Source organism: Lathamus discolor, chromosome 3 (genome assembly GCF_037157495.1).
Source record: "Lathamus discolor isolate bLatDis1 chromosome 3, bLatDis1.hap1, whole genome shotgun sequence".
Lineage (NCBI taxonomy): Eukaryota > Metazoa > Chordata > Aves > Psittaciformes > Psittacidae > Lathamus > Lathamus discolor.
In genome coordinates, this window is record NC_088886.1 from 107,090,974 (window position 1) to 107,113,953 (window position 22,980).

Below are 22,980 nucleotides of genomic sequence, written 5' to 3' on the forward strand. Positions count from 1 at the left end.
GATAAATGCTCCCCAATAGCATGGGCTGGCTGGGGGCATCCAGGAATGGTTGCTTCTGTAAATATTTGACTTCTAGAGTTGCCAAACCCGATGTTTGGTAAAAGACCATGGTAAGAGGGGGTTTGTTGATGTTGGCAATCAGAGAGGAGCTGGAGTCGAGCAGAGCAGCTTTGGGCTGGGACCAGCATCCCAAAGGATCATATTGCTTTTCCCCACTGTGTGGGTGATTTACACTGGGTGGAGAACAGTGGTCCTCCCAACTCGTGCTGGGGCTCCCAGCGTGTTTCCTCCCCCCCGGGGCAGGCAGGAGCTGGCATCAGCTGGAGGAGAGGGAGTCAGCAGCAGGGTGGGAACCTCTGGGTGGCGGGGGGACCCCCGACCCTTCCCCGGGACCAAACCTGCTCCAGCTCTCTCCTTGCCCCCGCTCCCTCTGCCTCGGGCGGGGGGGGGTGCGTACCCCGGTATCCATGACGATGGGAGGCTGTCCCCCCGCCGCCCCCCTCCGCTGCAGCCGCCGAGCAGCCGCAACCGGCTCGGCGGCACCAGCGGCAGCGCGGTACCGGCACCGGAGCTCGGCTCCGGGAGGGGGACTGGAGGAGGAACGGGGACAAATTTGGCAAGCTCCCCCGGCGGCAGGCCCCCCCCTGCCCGCATGCCGGCGATGCCACCCCCGGAACCGGGCTGGGACAGTGGAGGTGAGTACCAAGATCCGATCTATTTCATTCATTTCAAATAGGTGTCCAGCCTCTTCCACCCCCCGTGTCCTCCCCACCACCACCACCACCTTCCGACCCCTATTCCATCAACTCGGTCTTTCCCTGTGGTGGTTTCCCTGAGCCAGGCAGCGGGGCAGGTGACCCATCGCCCCCCGGCCGGTGTCCCCCCTTCTCCTCGTCACCGCGTCCCAGACGTCAGCGCCGAACGGAGGATGTCTCCATCTATCCAGCACCAACCCAGGCACTTGGCAGCCCCTTATTTTCCTTTCCTCATCTTCCACCTCGCTTTTGAAATTGCCTGTGATTTTTTATGCATAGGATACCCACCTCCCACTAATGCTGCAAGACACTGTAGCCCAAAGAGATGAAGTCCAGCAAAGTTTCAGGCTTAATATCACAGGTTTCAGGCAATCTCATTAGAGTCTTTGCTATTACTTCTGCTAAAGAAGCCAGTTCATGTGCGTGCATCTGATGCTGACCAGCTGAAGCATCTTGCTCCAATAGCCCTGATGTTTCCTTGCCTCTCTGAGAGGCTCCTTCTCCTGTGCTGGTGCTGCAAACCCCTCTGGCACCTTTCTGAAGCTCCGCTGGAAATGTATTGGCCAAATCCTGCACCCAGAACAGTAGCATATTACCCAGGCAGCGCAACCCCTGTGTGACAGAGCCTTAGAGAAGCCAGGGGTCCCAGCAGCTGGGAAAAGCATCTTGGATGGCAAGCTGAGCACCGGCACAGGGCTGGGGGGATGATACAGCCGCCCATCATGCAGTGGCTTTGCAGTGCTTTCTCAGAGCAGTGCTGACCTGCCGGTGGTTAGGCTGAGCCTCTAAAGCAAAAATATGCCTTTTATTGTCTTAAAATCACAGCCTGGGTTTGCCTGGAGCAAGTCGCCACTGCAGGCAGCTCCTGCCTGCACGCGGCATCCTCTTGTGTCCCTGCCTGCGTAAAGCCAGGGAAACCCAAGGGTGGGTGCTGCACAGACCTGCTCCCCCTGTTAAACTTGTAGTGACAAAATGTCATCCCCCTTCCATGAGAAGCAATCAGGGTCCCATATAACCATCATAATTACGCATAATTATTGCTTTATATGTAAGGGGACGAAAGGATCTTCGCTTCCCCAGCCCCTCTCCTTTGGGTACTGGAGCTTTGTTGGGTAGAAGATTTTTGGGGATCTCACATTGTGGACCTCATAAACACAAGGAGAAGCAGCAGCAGCAGACACCCAGGAGTAGGGATGCTCCCAGGCTGGCTGTACTAGGGACCCCCACAGATAAAGCTCCCACACTGCCAGAGCATTGCAGTGTCAAGACATGGATTTCTCTTCCCTGCATTATCCCTACAGAAATCCCACGAGAACAGGATGTCTTCTGTGCTGCTTTAATTCCTTGTTAAAATAATGATATAAAATACTAATGATATAAAGTAATACTTCAGAGGAGGTGCTGCAGTACCTTGGGCTGGGCTGTGTAACCCAAGGAGGAGGAGACTTGTTGAGCCACTGAGAAGATGCCAGTGGAACATGTCCCAGCCAGGCTGGGCACTGGTGCAAATATGGAACCCCACCTCCATGTGATAAAGCATAATAGCTTTATGCTCTCCCAGCTTTGCTGTGCTGCCTTCCTTCCCTCAGGCCCTTCCAATGGCAGCTGGCCCAACTCTACCACAAGTGAGAGCCACCTCCCGAGGGAGAACTACACCTTCTTGGCGTACTATCAGCATTCCTCCCCCGTGGCTGCTATGTTCATCCTGGCCTACACCTTCATCTTCCTCATGTGCGTGATCGGCAACATCCTGGTGTGCTTCATCGTGGTGAAGAACCGCCAGATGCGGACGGTCACCAACGTGTTCATACTCAATTTGGCAATCAGTGACCTGCTGGTGGGCATCTTCTGCATGCCCACCACCTTGGTGGACAACCTCATCACAGGTGAGTAGTAGAGGGCAAGACAAAAACAGGGGGAGAGAAAATGGTGGTGAACACCACCCACCTTCTGCCCCCCACATACGAGGCCACCCTGTGGGTGATGTTTTTGCTGAAGATGAGGAGGGCAGGTGGTGGCCACTCAACCACTTCTGAGGAAAGGTATAATTTCATTAACAGCTACTATTTTAGGGGGAGGAAAACATTTTTCTTTGAGGCTTTGGACTTTTTTGGCAAAATAAGTGACCTTAATGCCACATTTACACATTTATTTAAAGTTCAGCCACTCTGTACCAAGCAACCCTGAAAAAAACCCACCTTACATCGATCTTCTCCTGTGCTGGCTCAGCTCTGCCCATTGACCTTTACAAAGATAAAAGGTGACAGTGGCACTGTTGGTGGAGTTTAACCACAGCAGTAGCTGGGCACAGGGCAGAGTCTGTATTTATTTATTATGGGGCGTGATTTATTTATTGCCAACACCGTAGCATTGGGATCAAGAAACAAGACAAAAGCCCTTCTGATGGAGGATCACGAGGTCAGTCCCCATGAAAACACCCCAAGCCCTATATAAGGGTAAGTGGAATTACAACTACCATGCTTCTTGAGCTTCTAAGAAATGTAACATGCATCTTTTTTACCAATTTTGTGTTTTTTCTCCAAGCATCTGTTGCTAAAGGCCATCTCTGTAAGAGCCAAAACACAACTCCCCCTTAGGAGCAGGATTTAGCAACCCCCAGCAACAACACAGTAGATGGGGACATCTGGAGGGAGCTGGTGATGTAATTGTCCAAGCCAAAGGTACCTACAACCTCCATGGTGTCCCTTCACAGGCTGGCCCTTTGACAACACCATGTGCAAAATGAGTGGCCTCATACAGGGCATGTCTGTCTCTGCCTCTGTTTTCACGCTGGTGGCCATCGCTGTGGAGAGGTATGTTGGCATGAACATGTGGGGACATGGGGTCCTAGCCACCGCCAGAGTGTTATGGTATCCCATGTGGTTTCCATCATGGGAAATCTCCTGGGGACATCAGGAGTGTGTCCCAGATCTCCAGAAGGATGACAAAGTTACCCATGGAGAATCCCAGCACGGTGTCCTTCCCCACCTTGACCTGAAAACACCAAATCTGGAGAGATCCCTACCTATCTCTGTCACCAAAAGCCATATGTAAAGAGAAACCCACCTTATCATCCCCTCCCACCCCTGGGTCCTGGCTACCCTCCTTCCTCAGAGACATCCCACCAGGTGCCCAAAGCCACCAATGCCTGCCCTCCCACAGGTTTCGCTGCATCGTCCACCCCTTCCGGCAGAAGCTAACACTCAGGAAAGCCCTGGTGACCATCGCTATCATCTGGGTGCTAGCCCTGCTCATCATGTGCCCTGCTGCCATCACCCTGACTGTCACCAGGGAGGAGCACTACTTCATGGTGGACACCTATAATAACTCCTACCCCCTCTATTCCTGTTGGGAGGCCTGGCCTGAGACGGGGATGAGAAGGATCTACACCACTGTCCTCTTCTCCCACATCTATGTAGCCCCCCTCGCCCTTATCGTTGTCATGTACGCCCGCATTGCCTTCAAGCTCTTCAAGTCAGTGGCACCTGCCCATGGCCAAGAGGAGCCAGAGGGGAGGAAAGTCTCCCGGAGGAAGGCCAAGGTCATCAACATGCTGATTATCGTCGCCCTCTTCTTCACTCTCTCCTGGCTGCCCCTCTGGACACTGATGCTGCTGACGGACTATGGCCAGCTGAGCGAGGGCCAGCTCCGCCTTGTCACCGTCTACGTCTTTCCCTTTGCCCACTGGCTGGCCTTCTTCAACAGCAGCGCCAACCCCATCATCTATGGCTACTTCAACGAGAATTTCCGACGGGGCTTCCAGGAGGCCTTCAGAGCCCCCATCTGCTCACTCCACTGCCATCACCATCACCACCACCATGGGTCCTACACCTCTAGGAGCCATGGGATCTTCTTTGGTGCCCGCAACCGTGTCTTCACGCATGCACGGGCCAGTGATTCACCACCCGCCTCTGAGTCAGGGCCATTGGCACCACGCCGCACCGGTGTCCACGCATGGGACAGCTGAGCAGCCATGGCACCAGGGGCCTGTGGGGTGGGAAACAGGGTGCATCTCCACATCATGGAACAGGTTGTCCAAAGAAGTGGTGAATGCACCATTCCTGGCAGTGCTCAAAGCCAGGCTGGACAGCGCCTTGGGCAACACGGTCTAGTGTGAGGCATCCCTGCAGGGGGGTTGGAACTAGATTCTCTTAAGATCCTTTCCAACCCAAACCATTCCATGACTCTATGGGCCGTGAGTCACTGAAATAAAGACGCATCCTGCTGATGCCACATCCCTGCCTTTTGCTCCTCTGCTTTCCGCACCCCCACCACGGCAGATTGGGGGTGGAAGGGGGGGGCCACCAGCCAAGTTCCCTGCGGAATGACAGGCCACGGGGAGAACGGGCTGTCCCGTGACATGGAGAATCACGACGTGCTCTATCACGACACTCGCCACGCGACCCCGCGTCCCCCCTGCCACGCCACGCCGAGAACGGCTGCCGCCGGCGGTGCGCGCGCCCGCCCGGCGCGGGGCGGAGCTTGCGCAAAGACCTTGGCGCATGCGCAGTAGCCACCCCCTTGGCCCGGGGGGCGCGGCGCAGCGCGTCTGCGCAGTGCGTGACCGGCGGGCTGCGCGGCAAGCATGGCTGGATACAGCGTGGAGGAGCGTGCCGCGCCTCACAGCTTGGAGTACCGGCTCTTCTTCAGTGAGTCCCCGCCGCCTTCCTTGTCCCTTTCCTTCTCCTCGTCCTCCCGGTGTGAGGGTTGGGAGGCGGAGGTGCCCCCCTTCTCAATGTGAGGTGCCCCCCCTCCTCAGTGTGAGGTGCCCCCCCTCCTCAGTGTGAGGTGCCCCCCTCAGGCCGCGCCTGACTCGCCCCCTTTTGCGTTGCAGAGGATGCCGCCGGGTGTTACATCTCCCCCTTCCACGATATCCCCATCTACGCGGATGCCGGCAAGGTAAGGGGAGAGGGACCGGCGCGAAGAGCACTCGGTAGTTCGCGTGGCCTCGTCGGCTTGGGGGCAGTGACAAGAGAGACCGCTGGAGCTCTGGGTGTGAGCATTGGTGTATCGGTGCTCGCTAGGAGGGTGGCCCTGCGAGCCTGGAGTACCTGAGAGAAACTCCCGGTCCGTTGCACTTCCTCTTGGCAGGAGCACCTAACAGAAGCACCGTCAGATCTTGCCAAGACTTTACCTCTCTTTCGGGTAGAATGATGTAAGAGAAGAGAGCAGGTGATCTGATTCTCGTGTTTGTGTCTGAGATAAGAGTGGTTGTCTCGAATTTGCCCATGAGGCCACGTGAAAGGGTTTTGGGTTAAAAGAATCAGTTTTCTCTTTAGCTAAATATCTACATCCACGCCCATGGATGATATTTCAGGCTTGGGTTTTGACTGCAGTAAAGCCACTTTATAATCGGCTGCTGATCAGAAGGCAGGGATGTTAAATTCTTACTGTAGCAGCTCTTGGGAGCCTCTTGCCTCACAAAAAGTGCAGTGTTGCAGGGCTTTTACATCCTTCCTTCAGCTGGTGGTTAGGCAAATTAGGCTGTTCTGAATCACTGCCTAAGTGCCCCAGCTCTAGGAAGCTGAAGTGGCTGTGTTTCAGTTTTCACTGAATGCTTTGTCAGGGCTCTCTAACTGGGTTCCTTACCTTTGTAGCTCTCTCTCCTTTTAACACATACTAAAAAGCTGTGCAGTTTGAGAAACGGGGTGGATGAACTGTTGTAATGTTCATGGTGTAATTTGGAGATACAGAGTGGATATGGGAAAGGAAAAGAGTATGCAGGACTGAGAAATGAGCCTCTAAAAAGTACCTGATTGAGCTTTGAGGTGCAGGTATTGTCAGAATTTGCTTTGGAAAGCCTGACGTGGCTTTTGCCTGCTCAGAAGGGAAAAGACAGGTTGTAATCATCAAGGACAGTGGTGAAGCAGTTTCAGTGGCTGACTGAGAAAGCAGTTTTCAAAAGCAGGTATCTGAAAGGCAACTCAGGCAAGGGAAATCCAGGTAACACTACACTGCAGACACAGAACAGGGGAGGAAAGAGCAGGGGAGTGAGCATAGGGGTGAGGAGGGTTTCTGTGGACTTGTAACGCATAACAAGGGAAACTGGACTGCTGGGATTCACTTCAGTTGCTTAGTACTGGTTGCCAGCGTGTTGGTGCGAAGTCATTAAGAGAAGCAAGAATCACTAAAGGTCAGTCCCTGAAGTTACACAATAGTGCTGATCACATTAGACGTCTTTCTGTTGCTGCAGTGACTCTCTGCAGAGGTTTTACTTGTTAATTGGTAGGTTCATTGCCAGCTAAGGTAGGAAGCCCAGCTAGGAGCAAAAGGTTGCTTTACCCTGTCTGGGCTCCTTGATCTTTATCCTTTGACTTCTAAGACACTGAGAGGATTGCAGGGTGGGGTTGGTTTTTTTCAGTCTAGGGCTGGGATGTGCTGACCTCATCTGTACCTGTGTGTCTTGGCATTGCAAAGGAATGACCTTGGGCTACTTACTGGGTCTCTTAGACCAAGGCAGATTTGTAAGATCAGTTGTGGGAAGGCTGCAAGCAACAGAGATGTACCCCCAAGCTATCTTTCCTTGCCTGCAGGGCCATAAGCACCCTGCCTAGCTAGTTACGATTACCTCATTCCTTTCCTCAAGCTACTTATAAATAAAAATAGTATATACCTTTTCACATGCATATTGCAAATGAACAGTAACCCCCTGCAATTAAGGGATGTAATAAACTTGTGTTAGGAAAAGGTGTGGGCAAAGTCAGTGATGTAACAGCCCTTGTTGCACTATAGCAATCTAATTATGGCACGATACAGGTTTGAGGGGCTTTGCAAGACTAATAATAGTGCTTAACGTGGGGATTAGAAACCTTGCTAATGCTAGAGAGCAAGGTTTGACTTTTTGTTAAAAGCCATAATCTCTACAAACAGCAAATGTTAAGGTTCAAGCATGGAAAAGCTTGTTTTCTCGAGGAGGAGCCTGACATTGAACTCTTGAAAGTCCTCTCAGCCCAGCTGGAATCAGCAGTAGATGTTATCAAGTATCACCTGTAAACTAGGTACCACAAGATGTGGTTCTGTTTCTATCCTACATCTTTATCCTTGCACCATGCTGCTAACAAGGTCTGCTTTTATAGGAGTGTCAATTTGGGATGGAGGAGCTCATGCATCTTTCCCTGCTTCAAGACAAACTAGAATATTTGGGAGTAATGTTCTCTGTTGGTGAGAATAGTATATAGGTACCCATGTTATTAGCTAGATGGCTTACTCCTACCAACTGTGTCAAAACTGGCACTGGGAGGGAAAGCTTATGGTTTTCATGTGAACTGGCTGTCATGCTTACTTACATGTGTCCCTAGTTTAAAGTGTGGTCTTGAGATTCTTTACCATTCACTGATATTTTGCTTTCTTCAGAATGTGTTCAATATGGTTGTGGAAGTACCTCGATGGACAAATGCTAAAATGGAGGTAATTATATTACAGTTCCTAGCTTAAGTGCTTGAGCTGACTAGTGTAATAATCCTTGGCTTTGCTGATTCTCTCCTCCGTACTTCCACCTTGTGAATCTGAGTGGTTTCTAACTTCTCATGTAAATACTTCCTTGATGCTAAAGGTTTAGTATGGAGTCTGAGACTTGCAGAAGTTACAATAACTCAGTAGTCTTCTGTGACTTCCAATTAAAGCGGCATCTTCTGGCTCTCAACCGCATGTGCTTCTGACATTTGTAAGTCTGCTGAAAACTGTATCCCAGGATATGGCAATGCAACAGGAAATGGAGTTATTCAGTATCTGCTGTAGGCTTCAGGGTCAGCTCCTGGTGTCTCGGCTTGTCAGATAGTGGCCAGCTTCATTAAAAAAAAAATATAATTAAATTCTTGGTTTTTCTTAGAGCAGAGTGGAGAGATTTCTGTGACTTTTCTTTCAGATTGCAACAAAGGATCCTTTAAACCCAATTAAGCAAGATGTGAAGAAAGGAAAACTTCGCTACGTAGCTAACGTGTTTCCCCATAAAGGTTATATCTGGAATTATGGTGCTATTCCACAGGTACTATGATTTGTCTCGGTGGCTCATCCTTTCTGGCTGGGAGGAGGGAGGATGACTCTGTGTCTGTGACTACCACTACATTAATGAGCAAAAGGTTGGCTGAGAGTCTGATCTGGAGCACAGCATTTGTAGCTGAATATATAGTCTTGATAATGAAGAGAATTTGTTAAGAAAGCAGGGGTACTTTTAAGTAGAAATCTCAAGAGTTAGGTTTGTAGCTCATGCTGTGAACAAGTTGCTTGAGGGTAAACAACTGTTGCGCCTCTCCTTGGCCACCTGGCAGTTTGGTTGGACAGTAGCTGGCAGGTCCTTGTCTTTGGGTCAAGGAAGGTGTCACTACAAAAGGAACTGAGCATCTGGCAATGCAATGCCCTCAGTTGCTGTCTGGTGAAGCATAAAGAGCTAAAGTTTTAAACTAATGGTACAGAATCTCAGTGTACAGCCCTTAGACTTAATCTTTACAAAAGATTTTTCTTGCTGTGAATTAGCTGATTGTTTTAGGCTTTGGATGTGGGCCACAAAGATCTGAAGACTGTATCTTTCCCATTTCTGCCCCTCTTACTGTTCAGGGTCTAAAACACACAGCTAGACTAATGTATTGACCTGTTGGATGGTAGTGCATGCCCTGTGCTCAGTGTTGGTTCTGAGTGGCAGAAGGGCACTCGAAAGCCCTGAGACTGTGCACAAACATACTTTCTCTGAAACAGCTGGTAAGGTGGGATTGACAGATGGTGACACCTGGATGTATGCTCTTAACTGGCTGGTGACTGTTAGGTAAAGAGGACCTTTGAGCAAGGCTGTTTGCCTCTGATGTTCTCCAAGGTCTGAATTTCCTTTAGAGAAATAAATTCTCAGTGACAGTTCACAGGGTAACACACTGAATTTCGTAGCTGTAGTCTTGATAGCCGTGCATGTCAAGTGTTTCCTCCAAGTGGGTTAAGATGGTGTTTCAAAGTTGAATTGTTTCCTACTTGGATGGATTCTGGAGCCAGTTTTTTTCTGTACAGAGTTACAGCTTTTGAAGCCTTACTCAGTCATGTGTTAGTGATTCAAAGTTGTGTATGCACCAAGGACAAGGGACTGAACTTAACGCTTCCTTGCAGAGAAGTGTGGTGACAATTCTGAAGAGTCCTTCAGCACCACCCAGGTTTCAGTGCATCTTCCTGAGTGCTCTGGATGCATCACAAGGTCTTGACTACTTCAGTTGTGTCCTGGCATGCAGAAATTCGAAAAAAGAATTGCTTCTTTTTATATCTCAATAGCCTTAGAGGTAGATGCTCCTTACAGTGCCAGCAGGCACAGTGTCCTTTTGCTCCTGATCAGAAGTGTGTTTTAAGCAGCTATTATTTTTGGAGGCATAGCTGACATGCCTTCTGGAGTCCTGTCTTTCAGCTTGTACTCGCCTCTTTAGGTGAGATGCACTAGGACACTGGGAAGCCCAGGGTATGGGACTCTACATTCCTGTCACTGCTCTAGTGTAACAACGCGTCTTTAATTGTTTAATTAAAAGGAAATAATCCACCCTGTCTGTCTTCTGTGTCTGGTGGACTGCTATCTGGAGTTCAGGAAACTTCTGTTAAGACATGAATAGCGAGAGGAATAGGCAGGCAGCCAAATCAATGAATGTTCTTTATAGATGTGAACTTTACCTTTATGTAGCTGTGCAATGGAGGAGGAAGTCTGGAAAGTTGTTGAAAAATGGTTTGTCTGTAGGAGGGAGCAGTTTACTTTGGCAAGATAAGACCTTTTAGTTTGGATTCAAACTGCTCTTTCAGGCACAAGTATAGTATATATGGAATAGTAGCCCAACCACTAGATCTGAAAGCTTGTGTGAAGTGGGCCATCACCTGTATTTTGGAGGCAATTGCATGTCTGAAATAAACCTGCTTTTTATGTCCTCTTGAAACCGGAGAGTTCTTACTTGTGTAGGGTTTTTTTTTTGTTTGGTTCTTTTTTTTCAGACTTGGGAAGATCCAGGTCACAAAGATGAAAATACTGGCTGCTGTGGAGATAATGATCCGATTGATGTGTGTGAAATTGGAAGCAAGGTAATGTGTTCTAAAGGGTAACTCTCTTTTGAAACATGTCATTAATGTCTCTGAAGTCAATTATCCAGAGACATTATTCAGTTCCTACCTCCTCTACCTTAAGAATGTGTTTTTTTATTTCCCTTCACTGTCTCTGGAGATTGTTGATGAGGTCTTACAGCACAAGCCGTGTGAGCCAAGGATTATGAACTGCTGATAAGTGATATCTAATTTCCTGGTACCCACTGCTTGCTGAACTCTCATAGCTCACACAGTCTCCTTTTGTGCATTCCTTGGATGCATCAATACAGACAATAAGGTCTTTGTCCTTTCAGGTCTGCTCTCGAGGAGAAGTTATCAAAGTGAAGGTGCTGGGCACTCTGGCACTGATTGATGAGGGTGAGACAGACTGGAAGATAATTGCTATCAATGTTGAAGACCCTGAAGCAGACAGCTATAATGGTAAGCAACAGGAGGGAGGAGCAGGCTTAGTTGAGAGCCTGTAGGAAACTTTCAAATCAGGACGTGGGCTTGATCCTTCTATGCCATGGTATGAATCGGTTGTGATACTGGAAGGACAGCAGAACAGGATGTTGTCAGTCCTATATCAAGACATTTTACTGTTTATCACAAATTGTCCACGTCCTGCACAGCCTGGCATCTTGAAGAAGAGAGTGGTTGTAAAGCCTGTCCTCTGAGTGGAAGGAAAGGGATTATCCAGTTAAGTCTCTAATCAAAGCTGTTGAAATGAGTCCATGGTCCTGGGAGCGGTCAGGATACTGTGAATATGAAACACTAACTTTCTTGTGCAGATATCCACTTTGTGTCTTTACTGTAACCTGTCTGAAATGTTGCAAAGGCTACTTGAGGAGGGGCTGAAAGAGGGGCACCTCAGAAGAGCAGTAAAGTAGCTAGGTAACTTCTGTCACTAGGTCTGGCTAACAAACGTTTTCTCCCTGGCTAGATATCAGTGATGTCAGAAGAATGAAACCTGGATACTTAGAAGCTACAGTGGACTGGTTCAGAAGATACAAAGTACCTGACGGAAAGCCAGAAAACCAGTTTGCTTTTAATGGCGAATTTAAAGACAAGGTAGCATTGCATTTCTTAGTTACTGTGAGCGTGCCAAGGCACCACATCCACGAATGAGTAGTTGCTGAGAGAATGGGTTTCTATGAGGCTACTAATAGTTGGCTTAATTCTTCCTGCTGTTTTTCCAGCCTACTGTTCAGCTTGTTTTCAGCCTAGTGCTTGCAGGAATACTAGGAGAAAAAGCATAGGGTTATCACCTGCTGCTGTTGGATATTATCAGTGTTTCTTTTAGATGACATTGATGTGAGATCACTTTAAGGGCTGGGAGCCTCTCTGGCAGAACCAGGATGGAAAGCACTAGGTTTATTTGCTCCCGCTTTGGAGCAAGGGTGCTTGACATCACCCTTTGCCTCCCTTGCTCACTGGTTTTGTTCCACTGCAGCCTGGTGCAAGTTGAAGTGCACAGAAGTTAAAATGCCTCTTTCTTCAGGCATAAAATGTTCCCTCACACCCTTTGAGTAAGGCTCTGCTGTGGAAGCATTGTACCTCTGCCTCTTCTCTGGGTTGGGTCAGGTAACTTGTGGTTCCTGAGTGGGTGAAATCCTGCTTCTGCACCCTTCCTCTTGCCGGTCCTGCTGTGCCTTGAGTGTGTTAGCGAGGTGACTCAACTCCCAGAGCTCCAGAGTTGGTGCAGAGAAGGGGAGGGCCTACAAAGCCCCGCCTGGGAAGGAAAGGGTAAGGGAGGCTGAAATGGAAGTCATGTAGGAGTGGGCCTGTCCCCTTAGGCTTTAGCACAGTGGTAGCTTGGGTGGGCTGGGATATCTCACTGCCTCTCTGGATGGGTGGAACCAGAATCAAGGCCAAATTGTAAAATAGGGACAAATAACCTTGTGCATTTATGTAATGTTTTACTTGGCTCTGTATGGTATCAAACCAGGATATTTATTACTGGTGTCGGTGCAAACAAAGGATTTTGTGTGCTTCCTTCTTCAGCTGACAGGTTAATGCTTGAGCATATAGCCCTTTTTCTTCTAAGGGAAAGAGCTGTGATATGCTTGAAAGCAGATTCATTATGAAATAGTTGCAGAGCTAGAGTAGGTGCATGTCTCTTCCTGTTGGTCTGCACAGCAGTTGAATGATTGACCCAGAGTGGAAAAAAGCTCACAGGTATGCTGGGATCAGCTAGCTGCTGGAGGCAAACTGAGAGGGAGGACAGCAGAGTGGAGATGCTTTAATAATATAGCACTGGCCTGAGACTAGAATATCTGTGTTCAGTTTCTTTTGGCCTCAAGCTCACTAGGTGACCTTGGCATATCCTATCTTGAAAGTAAAACAGTTCGTGTTGTAAATCTCTGTTGTTTCAGCTGTTGTATGCTGGGAGGTTGCTGTTGTCCCTGAATGGTGCAGTAATGGAAGAGGCTAAGAGTCCTTTCTAGAGTCAGAAAGTATCTAAAGTCAACTTATAAATAGTGCCCATTGTTCCGTGTAACTGATAGTCTGGAGAAGATGGTCTAATGCTTACCCATAACATGATGTTTGTTCTCATCTTCACCTTTCAGGATTTTGCTGTGAATGTCATTAAAAGTACTCATGAACACTGGAAAGCTTTAATAGCAAAGAAAACTGATGGAGGGGAGATCAACTGGTAGGTTAATGCTTGTGGTACTTTGCATTTTCCTTTCCCCTAAACAAATAACACCAAAGCTGCCTTTCCTGAGTGGTGCTATGCTTCCTGTTAGCTGCCAGTTGTCTCTGCAGACCTCCCCCTTCAACTTGGCAACTCTAACAGTGATTCTTTATGTTCCATTATTTAGTACTCTTGGGAGAGAGACTTGGCTCTCACATTCTCACAACTGACCTGTCTCTTCTAGCACAAACCTGACGGTGTCCAACAGTCCCTTCTGCTGTAGTCAAGAGTGTGCAAAAGCTACTGTGGATGCAGTAAGTACAGATTTGAGTATCCCAACCCCAATGTTAGTATTGGGCAAAACAGTACTATTTGTTTGGTTAACTGTCCTCTCTGTGTGAATAGTGCATTGTATGCTCAGAACAGCACCTGTCTCTGATTGAATAGGATGTATGTGGAGCAAGCCAGACTTTCCTCCAGAGGCTTCTCTTAGCCCTTAAGTCATCTGGGAGATGGAATCTAAACCAGAGTTTGCGTGAAGGGCTATACTTCAGCTTGGCTGCCAGCTGTTCAGATAGGGTTTAAATATTTGGCCTTCCAAGAGCTTCACAGTACAGGTCATCATTTGACAAAAGGAAGACTAATTCCTGAGAGCCTTGCAGCCAGGGCCTTTGCGTTCTTTGCAATGAAAGGCTTAAAGTTCCCAGTGTAGAACTCATGTCCAGTTTCAGGGCTTAACTGCATCTTCCTACACGTGTGATGTGCTGCTGGTAACTTGAAAGGGGTTAGAGGACGGGGACAGAAGAATCAAAATGCAAATGTTGCCTCAGTGTATGGAAATGTGACTGGAAGCCAGAGTCTCTCCATAGCCTTGGCAGGACTCTTGAAGCCATTGCATTGGTTTGAAAAGTGTTTGTATTCTCTGGTGGTATCCAAATTACTTTTAAGTTTTTGAAAGTGCAGCCTCATGGAGGATGTGTCGCCAGCCAGGGCCCATTGCCTCTCTTTGGTTGCTAAGTAGCAGGTGAAAGCTCTTCAGAGAAGGTTTCTGAGAGTCTCTTGTACTTCTGTTCCACCATCACATTGTAGGTTCAAAAAAAGCAGGCTGCCTGCAGCTGTATTGATGCTGGAGCAGTAACTGCTTGTAGTGAAAAGCAGATGGCACTGCAGCCTGTGCTTAAAGCCAGAGCACCTCTGGCATGTAGGACATCTATGGAATGAGGAGGCTGTGGCGATGACAGGACTTGTGCTGCAATGTGAACTCACTTACTCCCTCACAGCTGACCAGAGCTGGCTGCCACAGACCAACTCATGCTGCTTAGATCTTAAATGGTGCTCATTAAAGACTTGTGAAGTTCTAAATGATGTCTTGTGAGCTTTGGGTGTAAGGTCAACCTCTGCCAGCAGCTGCTGTCTGCTAATGCACTTCTTGTTTCAGGCACCACCGTCTAAAGCTGCCAACCCAATCCCACCTGAAGGTGAGTCTCAAAACCCACATTTATATTCCAGTACTGAGTGGCGACTTCCTCAAAGGAATTACCAGTAGGAAAATGAGGGTGTTAGCTGATGGCTGGGTTTGGCTCTAGCACCTGGAGAAACAAAGGGCCTTCTTGGACCTAACTTGTGTCAGTAATGCAGTTTAATTCCTGAATAACATCTGTTGTTGTTGCCTTACTCCTTTGTTTGGGTACACAAGGTGGGTAAATGAGCGGTAAGAGAGACCTGAGGTTTACTAGTTTGCTTCAGAAGAGGTTAGCTTGTCCTGAAAGAGCCCTGCAGAGGACTAAAGTGCAGTGATAGCAGGAGACCAGTTTTGTTGGTTCTGCAAAATGGGTTTCATCAGTATCCTTAATGCAGGCGAGCCAAGGAAGGGAAGTACTCCCTACCCACACAGAACAGAGGCAGAAATTGGATGCACATTCAGTACTTCAGTTGCGGAGTTACACACCTCTGTAAGAATGCAGTGGCTGTGGGATTAATCCTCACTCAGCTGTCATCTTTTCCTTCCATGCGAGGTTGTGGTGGGTTCCTTGCATGGGAAGTCTGGACACTGTAGCAGGGACAAGACCCAAGGGCAAGCTAATGGTGGTGTTGAGAGTCCATAGCTGTGTGGCAGAAAGAGGAGCTAGGCTTTCATTTCCAGTCTTTCCGTGGGCAATAAACTTATGAAGAAATTGATGTCTTCTGTGCAGACAGGGGAGTTGGAGGCAAAATGACTTTGTCTCCCCAAGCCAGCTGAGACAGAGGGAAGCCAAGCTACCTCTGGCTTGCTGTCTCTGCTCACCTGAACTGAATCATGCCTGGGTGCTCCCAGTGGCAGCCTGGGTGAGGGTGGCTTCTTCAGCAAAACAAACACATGTAGGCAGGGTCACGCAAGAACCTGTTTGCTGGGTGGTGGAGTTGTTGACAGGAGCACTGGAGGTGGCATGCAGTGCTGTATGACTACTTACAAAGTGGGTGTTTTCTGACCCTTACAGTTGACAAGTGGTTCTACTACCAGAAAAACTAAGAACTGGGACAGCTGTGTCCTTCGCACTACGGAGTCACCACATCCGGGAATAGACCGAACCGTAGCTTCAGTGTCAACACCAAGGAGACATCGCCTGTATCTTTGCCGATTAGAATTCTGTATCTAGCAGTGACGTGTCTGCTGCACTGAGGTCTGGTGGAGGCTAGAAGCCCTAATTTATAGAACCACACCACCCTGCTTGTGCATGGTTGCGCAGTGTACTTTGTAAACCCTGACTGACGACTGCTCCCCCGGTACGTGTACAGATGCTAGAAATAAAAACTACCGCAACAGCACGGCGGAGCTCCCTCTCCTTTCCCTCCCTGTAACAGTCTCACACCCCTCCGTTCGGTGCCGGGGTCTGTTAGCGTGGGAGGGGATGACGGGGGGAGTTACCGGCTGATGCGGTACCATGTCCCTCGCAGGGACTGACGCTCCTCCGGAAGGGGTGCGAGGTCCGCCGGGGGCCGGTCTCGAAACCGGCTCCTCCAGCCCTTGGCGTTATCGCTGGGGGGCGGTCTCGAACCGCCGGCCTCCTGGGGTGGCCCCCGCGGCGGCGTGGCGTCAGACGCACGGCCCACGTGGGAAGCCAGCGCGGCGAAGCCGCCGGGCCGGAAGTGGGTGGGGGGACGCTGTGCGACGTATTTCCGGCGGGGAGCTGGCGGCTGCCGAGGAGGGGAGTCGGTGTCGCGGCGGCCCGGGAGCAGCCGTCGGTGAGCTGCCGCGGCGGGGCCGGTGGCACCGGGGGGGCTCCGCGGGGCGGCGGGGGCCGGACCGGGCTCGGAGCGGAAGCGGGGGGTGACACGCAGGCAGGGCGGGGGCGGGGCGGGGGCTAGGCCGCGCCGCCCGCCCTTGAGGCCGCCGTCAGGGCCGCTTCACCTACCCCCCCCACCGCTGCGGTCCCTGCTGCCGCCCCGAGCCCGGGTCAGGGGAGCCCGGCCGGGGGGGGGTGTTAGTCACCGCTCCTGCCGCCGGGCCGCGCTCGGGCTCCGGAGCCACGGACGGGAGCGGGACCTGCTCCAGAGTGGCAGCATCCCACGGCGCGGGCACGCCGCCGGCTTCCGACCCCTGTAACCCTGGTTTTGTCCCCGCAGGCGAGTAATCTTCAGCGATGTCTTTCATTTTCGAATGGCTCTACAACGGCTTCAGCAGCGTGCTGCAGTTTCTAGGTAATGCCACATTATGTGGGTTAAAAAGCTGAGGTCGAGCTGTGGTGGCTGCTCTTAGATCAGGTTGGCTTCTCCCATTTGCCAGCGTCACTTAAGAGCTGGCGATTAAGGGGTGTTTCTCTCAGAGTGTGCAGTAGCTCTGGCTAGGATGAAGTCTGACAAGAAAGCTGCAAATCAGCAAAGGGTTTTTTACACTAGGGGGAGAAACTTTCAGAATATCCGGAGGTGTTGGCCTCCCACTCAATCCTTCTCTTGCCATTTACAAATGCGAGAGCAGCTGGGCTGATGCCAAAGCCCTGTGTAGCCCAGGGTGCTGCCCCAGGCAGATGTGCTGCCTAGCCAGGGAACCCTGTCTTCTTCCTCATGGCATCCAAGTTCACCAGTTCCACCTGAGCTGGCCCTACTGCTGTAGCTCTCTGGCTTGCTTCTTCTCAGATGATCACTTCCTACACCAAGCTACCAGTTCCATGACATGCCCTGGGGAGCTGCTGGCCACTAACTAATGCGGGTGATCCAGTTTGAAGGCTCTTTGGGAACGTGCTGGCCAAAACATTGCCCAACCCAGGGGGACCTGCACAGCTGGGCTGGCTGCTGCACTGTGGCACGAGCAGCCCTTTCCTGAGCTGCGGGTGATGGAGAAGCTCCTCGTGCCAGAGTTGTGAATTCTGTTGGAGGTCCTTGCCAAGCAATAGGGTGCTGTCTATCCAGAACACCTCGCAGTGGTCGTGAGGGATGAGAGAAAGCTCTGCTGGAAACTTGAGGGAACTTTGCTGTGGCAGGTGCCACAGCATTTTGTTCACCTGGCAGTGAACAAAAAGAAAGCCAACACCAAACAAGTTTATCTAAAGAAAGTGATCTGTTGTTTCACACTTTGCACTGCTTCTTCAACAACTTGCTGCTGTCTTTTACAAGTTTATTTAATTTTCACATTTAAATACTCCTTTGGGGCAACATACTCATCCATAAGCATTGTACGTAAGCAGTACTTTGCTGCACACTCTTCTGTTAGGGGGTATGTGAGGAAAGAATTCATTGCTCTTAGGAATATGAGAATAGGAAACATCTGTTGTTGTAGACATGACCGTGGGCTTCCCTGGTAAAAGCCAGTTCAAGCTGTATGGGCTTTTTTTCCCCGCTGTTCTGTGCCTGTGCTGGAAGTCCTGTGTGTGCACAGGAGGCAGCATAGCCCTGAGAGAGGGGTTCGTACGCAAACAGCATCAAGCTGGAGTGTTTCTTGCTTGTTTTCCTTCCAGGTTTGTACAAGAAGTCTGGAAAACTGGTGTTCCTGGGCTTGGATAATGCAGGCAAAACCACTCTGCTGCACATGCTCAAAGACGACAGGCTGGGTCAGCATGTCCCAACACTACATCCCAGTAAGTCTGGCAGCAGTGGAGCGCCGCCTGCCTTGTCGTGCGGGTTTTCCTCTTTAGTGATGGGGTTACGGTGTCGCAAGGTTCCTCAGCAATAGTTCTGCACCGGGGAGACAGACTTTAAGAGTCCTGAACCTGCATCTGAGGTTGCAGTTGCATGTTGATTGCCTGGGCTGAAGTGGATTTGCGTTTTCCTCTCAAGTATAAAACAGAGAGCCTGAGGACTGGCATGGCTCAACTATTATGATGTGCCTCTCTTGGGGGGGAGTGGGTTTATAAGGAAAAGTATAGTAAGGTATAATAATTGCAGATTAGTAAGCATGTGCATAAGTAGGGAAGTGGGAGAAATTATTTTCTCCTGCTTATGACTTGGTGAAATTACTCCATTAGAGGGGCTGAATTCTGTGTGGGAAACGCAGGGAATTCCTGAGTTCTGCAGGGTATCTCATACAAGGAGAGCGTGTGATGTTAACTCAAGTCCCCAGGAAATTCTCTCTGTGACAGCTTCATCGTTTTCCTGAAACACAGCCTGTATTTGTACTTTTCAGCATCAGAGGAGCTGACAATTGCTGGAATGACCTTTACAACTTTTGATCTGGGTGGACATGAACAAGGTAAAAAGTGAAGTTGCTGGGTGGGAGGCACCAAACGAGCTCAAGCCCCCTGATGTACAGTGTTCCCGAGCCACCTTAAGAAACATCTACCGAAAAGCGATACTGAAAGGTGATGGCAATTAACAGTGCCTGGTTATTCATTGCCTGAAATTATTTGTGGAGCAATATATGGAAACAGCCTCCCGGCTCTAGGATACCAGTTGTCTCAGTGGTTCAATAGTTCTGCTTAAGTCTGGCACTGGGGAAAAAAATGGCTGCCAGTTCATGACTGAAGTATTTTTAGTTCTAAGCAAAGGTTTTCTGCATAGAAATACTGGAAGGCAGACACCCTAAAGGCTGAAAAGGCAGCCTTCCTGCCAAAGCTTGCTTACAAAAGCAGAGTGTAGCTGGCTCTTTGAACTGCCTGCCCTGCAGCCTCAGCCAGACCCTTACCCAGGACGTCTTCTGTAGTCTTGAGGAAATCACAACAAAGAGTGTGGCTCCTATTTGGGTGTAGTTTTGCCGTTGGCTTCAGGTATCGGTCTCATGGGGCAGTCTTTGTCACTTCTGTGTTCCAGCTCGCCGGGTCTGGAAGAACTACCTGCCAGCCATCAATGGGATCGTCTTCCTGGTGGACTGTGCGGATCACTCACGTCTTATGGAATCCAAAGTTGAACTTAATGTAAGTATACTTTCTTTTTTCCTTCCCCAAGACCTGTGAATAGCTAAATTATAGAGTAACATTGCTGGGGTGGGGGGGGCTGAAACTTGTGCACAGCACAATTTGAGAGTTTCATGCTTTGGATTTTCACTTCCATTGCAGCTTTTACACTAGCGATGTGCCATGCAAAGTGTGTGCTTGTAGGAAATTGCACGTGACTTTATGCAGGGACCGGATAAGAACAGATTTACAAATACCCTCTCACAGAGCTGGAGAAGCTGGTATGCCCTTACTGTGGGTTGACCTCAAGGCCAGGTTAGGTGGGACTTCAAGCAACTTGTTCTAGTGGAAGGCGTCCCTGCCTGTGCAGGTGGGGGTGGAAGTGGGTGAGTTTTAAGGTCCCTTCCAACCCAGACCATTCTGTGATTTTATGATCACTGTAGGCTCTTGAGCAGCCTTTGAAGAAGTTTTAAAACAGCCGGTGGGTTTAGATAGGACCTGCTTCTGAGAAACCTTTCCAGAGACACTCCCCTCTACAGGAGTACTGGAGCACGAAACAATAGCCCTTGCTGGTCACAGAGCTTAGACAAAAATACTGTCTTCAAATAATGAGGGTTTTGTCTGCCTCTGTTCAACTTCCCTTCCATCTTGCACACAGGCGCTAATGACAGATGAAACAATATCCAATGTGCCAATCCTTATCTTGGGTAACAAAATCGACAGACCAGAGGCCATCAGTGAGGAGAAGCTGCGGGAGATCTTCGGGCTCTATGGACAGACCACAGGAAAGGTAGGGAGGGATCCCAGTACCAGACTGTCCATAAGCAAGGGAGGGCTTGTGTGTTAACTTGCAGAACGAGGCTCAGCCCAGAAACTAATTGAGTTGTTACTGTGAATTTGTCCACAATATCAACCCAAAATGAATCAACAACAATAATAATAATAATAGTAGTAATAATACCGCCACCACCCCCCTTGGGCAAGATTTGAAACTGCCAGATGTGCAAAACACAGTACCTCTGCAGCAGTGAGGGGATTAGGTGTCAAGCTGGTATGTCAACATGCTGTCTAGCTCTTCTGGCTTCACTGCTCTGCATTTCTATCCCGTTACCTATCTGATCACTTTTTCAGTGCTTACAAACAGTACAGTTAGAATTGATTAGGAATACTGGTAGCGGTGGCAGTAAAACACTGCAAGTAAACCACTAGTACTCTCGGTGCTAGCTTGTGCGTGCAGTGACAAATGCTTCTTGTATCACATTGCCAGGCATCGCAGGTCCATCACACTGTGCCTCAACACCCATTTGCTTCGGTGTTTCTAACACCCATGCTCCCACACTGCTGGCTTTGAAAGTCTGGTGGTGGGTCCCTCTTGCAAAGGGACTGGGATGCAGCAGAGAGGGGAAATTCCCTGGCTAGAGACTGGTTTCCCTAGACAGAGGTTTCCATAGAGGGCAGTGACTCTTCCCTGAGGGTGGCAGGGGCGCGTTGTGACTTGCCTTTGGATTTCCTTAGGGAAACGTGCCACTGAAAGACCTGAATGCCCGCCCCATGGAGGTGTTTATGTGCAGCGTGCTGAAGAGGCAAGGCTACGGCGAGGGCTTCCGCTGGCTATCGCAGTACATTGACTGATGCTTGGACGGACACGAGAGTTTTACTCCTCTGGACTGATCTTGTTCACAGCTTCCTATGAACTTTTCTATTTAGAACACGGAAGACTTTCCAACCGCATACTGGCATTGACCAAGAGACTCCTGGTTTTCGGCTGCCCAATCGCACAGTGGTGACACAACTCTTTTCCACGTGACGGGGAGGCAGCACCATTCTGCACGTGGGTGCACGTCGTCCCTTTAAGTTTGGTTACAGCGGGGCTGGTGTGATGTGGGAAGTCAAACTCTGCAGGCTGCACAGTAACAGCTGAGAAAGAGAGCACGTCTCACCACTGTGGTTAATTGACTTAAGAAAAAGGAAGAAAAAGCAATTATATTTTTTAAACAAAGTGTTCATGTAAACAGCGTCCCTTCTAACTTTTCAGTTGACCGTTCATCTTGTTTAGTCCAGAGTCTGGCTAGGGTTTTTTAAAAACATATTTAACGATATTTAGGTATTTCACAAATGACTGAACCAAGGTATCACGATATTAGAAGTCCTCAATAAACATAGCATTTGGGCTTAACCGAGCTGTAGGGTGGCTGTGCTGTGTCACGCTGACCGACGACAGCAAGGCTGCCGTTGAGGCTGACGTGTGCAATCCGAGCTTCTTTAGTTTACAGGGATATGTTTTAGGTGGAGGGGAGGCCCTGCAAGCACTCCTGGTTTAGTGTGTGCAGGTGGCCGCCGGCGCTCACTCCCAGTGGGATGCTGGGCTCAACCCCAGCGTGCTGCTGGCTCCCCCCTCGGCTAGGCTGGGCCCCCCTTGCCCTCACTGCGGCGTCACAGGAAGAACCTTGAAGCTGTTTTGGTGGTTGTAGCTTGGAAGTGTTTGACATTTGCATATCATGAGGTTATTAATGTAGACTAAAGCGGTTTCTTTTATACTCAACGGACTTTTTGTCTGAAGTTTCATTACTGTCTAGCGCGCATTTTCAGTTAAATAAAGACGTCTTTCTCCTTCAAAGGGGTAGCGATCCTCCGTCTAACCTGGCATTGGCTGCGCATGTGTGCCTGGTGCTGCGCTCAGTGAGGGGAAAACAACATGCAAACGGACAGAACAAACTCGCTGTCACCGAGCCCTCCTCCTAAGGCAAGCAACGAGTGCTTGACATCAATCCGTACACTCAGCCCAAGCTTGAAGCCACCCTTGGCTTCTCCCCAGAGAGGCAGCCAGTGATTGAGGTGCTGCCCTATCAGGCGAAGCAGCTTCAGGGCAGTCCCACAGCATGGCAGGGCAGAGCCCATACAAAAATTGAGTGTGCACGGACCTGGCAAGACGCTGCTGTGGGGAAATGTGAAGGCAGGAGAGCCGCTGGTGAGGGGAACTGCGGCAGAGCAGAGGGCTTGCCGGCCTCGGGGCTGGTAACCGGCAAAGCTGGTGGGCTTCAGGAGCAAGCAGGGGCTTTCTTCTCGGTGCAATAGCCCCCGCACTGAGGCCTGCAGTGCCATTTACTCTCAGGGTTCTCGGAGTTTTAGCTCTTTGAAGGGATTCTGCAGGTACTGGTACCTCTTTTGGCAGAGAAGGCGAAGCTTTGGTGCTCCTTCGTGTTGTGGACGAGCAAGCCCGCAGCGCAGAAGCTTCGTCACCCCGCAACTGGAG

At 49.8% G+C, this 22,980-nt stretch overlaps 3 protein-coding genes across 3 annotated transcripts; all 3 read left to right on the plus strand.

The window, feature by feature from the left end:
* Positions 1 to 652: 652 nt before the first annotated feature.
* On the plus strand, positions 653 to 4,722 carry NPFFR1 (neuropeptide FF receptor 1). The gene is made up of 4 exons (XM_065672827.1): positions 653 to 695; positions 2,345 to 2,641; positions 3,469 to 3,568; positions 3,918 to 4,722. The coding sequence occupies exons 1-4, from the start codon at positions 653 to 655 to the stop codon at positions 4,720 to 4,722; spliced, it is 1,245 nt and encodes a 414-aa protein (XP_065528899.1).
* Positions 4,723 to 5,294: 572 nt separating this feature from the next.
* Positions 5,295 to 16,230, plus strand: PPA1 (inorganic pyrophosphatase 1). Its single transcript, XM_065671052.1, has 11 exons — positions 5,295 to 5,404; positions 5,590 to 5,654; positions 8,109 to 8,162; positions 8,620 to 8,739; positions 10,701 to 10,787; positions 11,102 to 11,228; positions 11,731 to 11,858; positions 13,358 to 13,443; positions 13,670 to 13,739; positions 14,864 to 14,903; positions 15,903 to 16,230. Exons 1-11 carry the CDS (start codon positions 5,341 to 5,343, stop codon positions 15,932 to 15,934), a joined length of 873 nt encoding a protein of 290 aa, XP_065527124.1. The 5' UTR covers positions 5,295 to 5,340; the 3' UTR covers positions 15,935 to 16,230.
* A 309-nt stretch (positions 16,231 to 16,539) lies between these two features.
* On the plus strand, positions 16,540 to 22,344 carry SAR1A (secretion associated Ras related GTPase 1A). The gene is made up of 7 exons (XM_065671053.1): positions 16,540 to 16,647; positions 17,029 to 17,103; positions 18,357 to 18,476; positions 19,022 to 19,087; positions 19,645 to 19,748; positions 20,386 to 20,517; positions 21,243 to 22,344. Exons 2-7 carry the CDS (start codon positions 17,046 to 17,048, stop codon positions 21,357 to 21,359), a joined length of 597 nt encoding a protein of 198 aa, XP_065527125.1. The 5' UTR covers positions 16,540 to 16,647; positions 17,029 to 17,045; the 3' UTR covers positions 21,360 to 22,344.
* Positions 22,345 to 22,980: the final 636 nt, after the last annotated feature.

Coding starts and splice junctions, on each gene's coding strand:
- NPFFR1 (XM_065672827.1), top strand. CDS start 653: ATGCCGGCGATGCCACCCCCGGAACCGGGCTGGGACAGTGGAG. Junction 696..2,344: donor ACCGGGCTGGGACAGTGGAG/GTGAGTACCAAG, acceptor TCCTTCCCTCAG/GCCCTTCCAATGGCAGCTGG. Junction 2,642..3,468: donor GGTGGACAACCTCATCACAG/GTGAGTAGTAGA, acceptor GTCCCTTCACAG/GCTGGCCCTTTGACAACACC.
- PPA1 (XM_065671052.1), top strand. CDS start 5,341: ATGGCTGGATACAGCGTGGAGGAGCGTGCCGCGCCTCACAGCTTGGAG. Junction 11,229..11,730: donor TGAAGCAGACAGCTATAATG/GTAAGCAACAGG, acceptor CTCCCTGGCTAG/ATATCAGTGATGTCAGAAGA. Junction 13,444..13,669: donor GATGGAGGGGAGATCAACTG/GTAGGTTAATGC, acceptor TGTCTCTTCTAG/CACAAACCTGACGGTGTCCA.
- SAR1A (XM_065671053.1), top strand. CDS start 17,046: ATGTCTTTCATTTTCGAATGGCTCTACAACGGCTTCAGCAGCGTGCTG. Junction 17,104..18,356: donor CAGCGTGCTGCAGTTTCTAG/GTAATGCCACAT, acceptor TTTTCCTTCCAG/GTTTGTACAAGAAGTCTGGA. Junction 19,088..19,644: donor TCTGGGTGGACATGAACAAG/GTAAAAAGTGAA, acceptor TCTGTGTTCCAG/CTCGCCGGGTCTGGAAGAAC.